Source organism: Glycine soja, chromosome 13 (assembly GCF_004193775.1).
Source record: "Glycine soja cultivar W05 chromosome 13, ASM419377v2, whole genome shotgun sequence".
In the NCBI taxonomy this organism is placed as follows: Eukaryota; Viridiplantae; Streptophyta; class Magnoliopsida; order Fabales; family Fabaceae; genus Glycine; species Glycine soja.
The window spans coordinates 17,242,604-17,249,522 of NC_041014.1; the positions used below are offsets into that span (position 1 = coordinate 17,242,604).

Sequence of the window (6,919 nt, forward strand, 5' to 3'; positions counted from 1 at the left end):
ATCAAATCAATGTCTTGCGTGGCATTCTCTTGAAGAATATACCAGTTTTGGGATCTTAGTTTCAAACTGCAACCAGTTGAATGTGTAGTAGAGTGACTCAAATAAAATAAAAAACACAAACCATGCCGCAACATAAGTTGGACTAAAGAAGAGATCATTTGCAATTCATCGCCATCAGTGCACATAATGGAGAGCAGATGTAAGAACATCATAAATTCATTTAATTTAATAAAGAAAGTCACCGGAACAACACAATTTCAGCCATTGTTTTAAATGAGTAATAAAATCAACGGTTTTGATTTGTGGTGTACCAGTGGAAAAAATATGCCTTGCCGCACCTAAGTGAAGCCCAAAGGAATGATAAATAATAAAAATAGGAACGCTTTATTTTATTATTTTTTTCCTTAAGAGAAAAGAACGCGTTTACAATAACGAAAGTGAAATCAAAACATTGACTTAAGCCATATGATACCTGAATTTCATACATTTGACTTTTGAATCTCGTTTAGCATTTAGCAAGAGTTTCAGTGCTCTGATCCAATTTGCAAAACAAGAGAAGAAATGGCCTTAGCTATGGTGGGAGAGGCACTTATCTCTGCTTCTGTTGAGATCTTAATAAAAAAGATAGCTTCAAGAGAGTTTCGAGATTTCTTCTCCAGCAGAAAGCTGAATGTTTATGTGTTGGATGAGTTGAAGATGAAGTTGTTGGCACTTAATGCTGTTCTTAATGATGCTGAAGAGAAGCAGATCACTGATCCTGTAGTGAAGGAATGGCTTGAAGAATTGAAAGATGCTGTCTTGGATGCAGAGGATTTGTTGGATGAAATCAACACAGATGCTTTGAGATGCGAGGTGGAGGGAGAATCTAAAACATTTGCTAACAAGGTCAGATCAGTGTTTTCTTCTAGCTTTAAAAATTTCTATAAGAGCATGAATTCCAAGCTTGAAGCAATTTCCGAAAGGCTGGAACATTTTGTGAGACAAAAAGATATTCTTGGCTTGCAAAGTGTTACTAGGAGAGTCTCTTATAGAACAGTAACAGATTCGTTGGTTGAATCTGTTGTGGTTGCTAGAGAGGATGACAAGGAGAAACTACTGAGCATGCTTCTATATGATGATGATGCCATGTCTAATGATATAGAAGTGATCACAGTATTGGGCATGGGAGGTCTAGGAAAAACAACCCTTGTTCAATCCCTTTACAATGTAAGTGAAGTGCAGAAACATTTTGATTTGACAGCTTGGGCATGGGTGTCTGATGATTTTGATATTCTTAAGGTAACAAAGAAAATTGTTGAGTCTCTCACATTGAAAGATTGTCATATTACTAATCTTGATGTTCTTCGTGTTGAATTAAAGAATAACCTAAGAGATAAGAAATTTTTGCTTGTGCTTGATGACCTTTGGAATGAAAAGTACAATGATTGGCATCATCTAATAGCACCTTTTAGCAGTGGGAAAAAGGGAAGTAAGATCATTGTGACAACCCGACAACAAAAAGTTGCACAAGTCACACATACATTTCCCATTTATGAGCTGAAACCTCTTAGTGATGAAAATTGTTGGCACATACTGGCAAGACATGCATTTGGAAATGAAGGTTATGACAAATATTCAAGTCTAGAAGGAATTGGTAGGAAAATTGCAAGAAAATGCAACGGCCTACCATTAGCTGCTAAAACATTGGGAGGTCTTTTGCGATCAAATGTTGATGTTGGCGAATGGAATAGAATCCTGAATAGCAATTTGTGGGCACATGATGATGTTTTACCAGCTTTACGCATAAGTTATCTCCATCTTCCTGCACATTTGAAAAGGTGTTTTTCCTATTTCTCAATTTTTCCAAAACATCGTTCGCTGGATAGGAAGGAATTGATTTTGTTATGGATGGCTGAAGGCTTTCTTCAACATATCCATGAAGATAAGGCAATGGAATCATCTGGTGAGGACTGTTTTAAAGAATTATTATCTAGATCCTTAATTCAAAAAGATATTGCTATTGCAGAGGAAAAATTTCGAATGCATGACCTCGTCTATGATTTAGCTAGACTTGTATCAGGAAGAAGTTCTTGCTACTTTGAAGGCAGTAAAATTCCAAAAACTGTTCGCCATTTATCATTTTCTAGGGAGATGTTTGATGTCTCTAAAAAGTTTGAGGACTTCTATGAGCTAATGTGTTTGCGGACCTTCCTACCACGTTTGGGATATCCATTAGAAGAATTTTATTTGACCAAAATGGTATCACATGACTTGTTACCAAAACTTAGATGCTTGAGAATACTGTCATTGTCTAAATACAAAAATATCACTGAGCTGCCCGTTTCAATTGACAGTTTGTTGCACTTGCGGTATCTGGATCTGTCCTACACTTCCATTGAAAGCTTGCCCACTGAAACATTTATGCTTTACAATTTGCAGACATTGATACTATCAAATTGCGAATTTCTTATTCAATTGCCACAGCAGATAGGAAATCTGGTTAATTTGCGTCACCTTGACCTCAGTGGCACTAATTTGCCAGAGATGCCAGCACAAATCTGCAGACTACAAGATCTTCGTACTTTGACAGTTTTTATTGTTGGAAGACAAGATGGACTAAGTGTTAGAGATTTAAGGAATTTTCCTTATCTGCAGGGTCGGCTTTCCATTTTGAACTTGCACAATGTTGTTAATCCTGTGGATGCATCTCGTGCCAATTTAAAGAACAAAGAGAAGATTGAGGAGCTTATGCTGGAATGGGGCAGTGAACTACAAAATCAGCAGATTGAAAAAGATGTACTTGACAACTTGCAACCATCAACTAATTTAAAGAAACTCGACATCAAATATTATGGTGGCACTAGCTTTCCAAATTGGATCGGAGATTCTTCATTTTCAAACATCATAGTCCTTCGTATTAGTGATTGCAACAATTGCTTGACACTTCCATCATTTGGACAACTACCTTCCCTCAAGGAGCTTGTCGTCAAAAGGATGAAAATGGTGAAGACAGTTGGTTATGAGTTCTACAGCAGCAATGGAGGTTCTCAGTTGTTACAGCCATTTCCATCGTTGGAGAGTTTGGAATTTGAAGATATGTTAGAGTGGCAGGAGTGGCTACCATTTGAAGGTGAAGGCAGCTACTTTCCTTTTCCTTGTCTCAAACGTTTGTATCTATACAAGTGCCCCAAGCTGAGAGGAATCTTGCCCAATCATCTACCTTCATTGACAGAGGCTAGTTTCTCAGAGTGCAACCAACTAGTGACAAAGTCATCTAATCTGCACTGGAATACATCAATTGAAGCAATACATATTAGAGAGGGACAAGAAGACTTGTTGTCTATACTTGACAATTTCTCTTATTGTGAACTATTCATTGAAAAGTGTGATAGCTTGCAGTCTTTGCCTAGAATGATACTAAGTGCAAATTGTCTTCAAAAGTTGACTCTTACAAATATCCCATCTTTGATTTCCTTCCCAGCTGATTGTTTACCCACATCATTGCAATCACTTGACATTTGGCACTGTAGAAAGTTAGAATTTCTATCCCACGATACATGGCATAGATTCACATCACTTGAAAAGCTAAGAATATGGAATAGCTGTCGTTCCTTGACATCCTTTTCATTAGCTTGTTTCCCTGCCCTTCAAGAACTTTACATCCGTTTTATTCCCAACTTGGAAGCAATTACTACTCAAGGTGGAGGAGCAGCTCCCAAATTAGTTGATTTTATTGTCACTGATTGTGACAAACTTAGATCACTACCAGATCAGATTGATCTCCCTTCCCTTGAACACTTGGACCTTTCTGGGCTTCCAAAGCTAGCATCATTGTCCCCAAGGTGTTTCCCTTCCAGTTTACGATCACTTTATGTTGATGTTGGTATACTATCATCTATGTCTAAACAAGAGATAGGTTTGGTATTCCAATGCCTCACTTCTCTGACACATCTTTTATTTAAGGGTCTCAGTGATGAAGATCTTATTAACACTCTTCTGAAGGAGCAATTGCTGCCTATTTCTCTCAAAATTCTGGTCCTGCACAGTTTTGGTGGTTTAAAGTGGTTGGAAGGAAAAGGGCTTCAGAATCTCACTTCTCTCCAACAGTTGTACATGTACAATTGTCCAAGCTTTGAGTCCTTACCTGAAGATCATCTTCCTTCCTCTCTTGCAGTACTCAGTATGCGGGAGTGTCCTTTACTGGAAGCAAGGTATCGAAGTCAGAACGGGAAATACTGGTCTAAAATTGCTCACATTCCTGCAATCAAGATAAATGAAAAAGTGATAATATGAGCTGTTGCATGAATAAGAATCCTCTAAAGGTAAATAAACGCTTCAATTATTTTGAAAAAGTATGCTGTTAGTCTTATGCCATTTTTATTTTTATTTCTTCTGCTCCAAGAGAAAGAAATTTGTAGGTCAAACTTATGGTTGGCCAACTAAATAATTCTCCATGGATGGAGCATATTTTTGAACCAGTTTGGATGCGGATGCTAACTGATGTATGAGCAATTTTATTTTCGAAAAACATCAAGAATGGATTCAATTTGGATTAAATGGTACTTCCATGTTAATAATTGAAAAGACAAACTATCAAATTTAGTAAATTGTCTAGAATTGAGGACTAGCTGGTGGATCCTAAAGCCAATGTATAATTTTTTGAAGTTTAAGTTAGGGAAGGTGTACATGCATAAAATGATGGTGTAACAAGGTAAAATGGTTCAACTTTACCGTGTCTCAAAATGAAGTATCAAAGTTTCTTCAATTGAATTTCTGTTTGTAAGAGTTGAGTAATAGAATGATAATACGTTTACTTCAAATATGTTTAATTAGAGATTTCTAAAATACTACTGAAGCACCTGATGAAAAATATAAGTGAGTTAATATAATCTCAGTTGATAAATAGGAAAAAAGAAGCACTTATGTGGATTCTGATCCTCATTGAGTAGATTGCATAAATCCATTGCCAAAGTGGATGGTGAAATGACAACACTGAGATGTATTCAGTGCCAGGAATTACATGGTTGTTTCCTGCTTTTATTTGTGATTTAGTGTTTGTTGGCATATTTTTTAGTCTTACTTTTCAATGGATATTAATTCTGATAGTTGATACTTAATAGTGTAAGTAAATGATAGAGTACTGTAACATAGATTGAGTAAATGCTAACGGAGAAACATAATGCTGTGCTATGGTATAGTCTGTTCTATCTTCTTTTTTTCTTCTAATTTAGACACTGCGTCAAATTCTCTGTATATAAACACATGGGATTTGATTTGATGAAATGGACTGTTTTTTCTGCAAGAAGTTTAACCTTTTGTTATTATGGATTACTATTAGTCTCTTTCTGAACTGGTTTATTGACTTGAACTTGAAAATTTTGTTAGAAATGACATGTTTTTGTTTACTGATGATTACAGTTGGTAGCTGAGATGAGACTGGACACGCGTTTCTTCATATTTGCTTGCTGAGATGGTGTTAGATTACTGTGTTATTCAATTCTCTGGTCCGTATTTCAATCTTCTTATCTCATAGCTTTTGCCACTTCCAGAAGGTTTCCCTTGAACAAGCTGTACCAAACATCAAATTTTTCTCTGTATAACTGGTAATTGGTTGAACTAAACCTATGGTTTGTTGAGGTTATTATCCAGTTAAGTAGTTTTTCTGGGGTGAACTATTTCTAAAACCAGAATGTTATTCTATTTATGATGTTTTTGTTGAACTATCTAAACCTTTATATGCATAACAGAAACTAGAATTTGTGTTAGACTTCAATGTTGTTTATAGTGTTTTCTTTTCATAAAATGTTACCCTTGTAATTTTGTCCATGTTACTCCAAGTTTGAAGCTATTTGAAAGTGCTTGTTTTGATTAAAATTATAGTCTAAATGTGTAAGTGATTATTTGATGGTGCTTTATGGGTTTATGGTCTAGTTTTATTCTGTTGTAAGCTTACATTGGATTACCCACATACATAATAGGAGTTAACCACATCCTTTGCTAAATAGTACAGAATATAGATATTTTAATGCATGTTTGGTTTAACAAAGTATGAGAGATTTGTGAACATTATTCCCTGCAGAGGGGAAATATTGGCTTCAAGAGAGAACCTTTCAATTGAAATTGAAATTGAAATTGAAAGAGGTATGTACAAGTTAGAGAACCTAACAATTGTGAAGCATTAATTGCAATTGAAAATTATATATATATATATATATATATATATATATATATATATATATATATATATATATATATATATATATATACTAACTATTCCTATTTTTTTTATTAATTGAAAAAATAATTTGAAAATAAAATAGCAAGTACAAAAATGAGTAATAATTCCAATAGAGACTGGTATAATTCAATTCAACATTTTGTTCAATTGGGTTTAAGTTATGTCTTGGTGTGAGTGGGAATAACATTTCTCTTCTCAATGTCCATGGCATGTCCATGGAGTTTTGAAAAATCCAAACATCTCAAAAATAGATAAAGATAGGAATTTATTGAACGAAATGCATTAGTCATCATTTATCAAAAAATAATTGATTATCAAACTATTGAACAACCAGGAACAATTTACTTATGATATTTAGTTAACATTCATAAAAAGTATTTAATAATTTATAAATTAATATGCCTACCCCAGTTCAAATCCAATTCATCATTTATAACTCATTTATTGTTCTCTAGACTCATGTGCCCTAATATGAAAGAATCAAAATATGAAATATCCCTAATGTTATTTTTTTTTCGTTTTTGTTATGTATTGTATATAATATAACTAAACTATAATTTATAATCAAGTATTTAATTAGTACCACACTAAAGTAGTTGAGAATTCATATCGTTTATCTTAAAAAACACATATCCATAATGAATTATTTTTAGTAAACTATAAATTTTAAAAAATAAGCTCTTATCGTATATTTTTATCATT

The 6,919-nt window shown here is 34.2% G+C and overlaps 1 protein-coding gene across 1 annotated transcript; it reads left to right on the forward strand.

Moving 5' to 3' along the window:
* Positions 1–430: 430 nt before the first annotated feature.
* On the forward strand, positions 431–5,784 carry LOC114381042 (putative disease resistance RPP13-like protein 1). The gene is made up of 2 exons (XM_028340217.1): positions 431–4,301; positions 5,398–5,784. The coding sequence occupies exon 1, from the start codon at positions 562–564 to the stop codon at positions 4,270–4,272; it is 3,711 nt and encodes a 1,236-aa protein (XP_028196018.1). The 5' UTR covers positions 431–561; the 3' UTR covers positions 4,273–4,301; positions 5,398–5,784.
* The last annotated feature ends 1,135 nt before the right edge of the window (positions 5,785–6,919 follow it).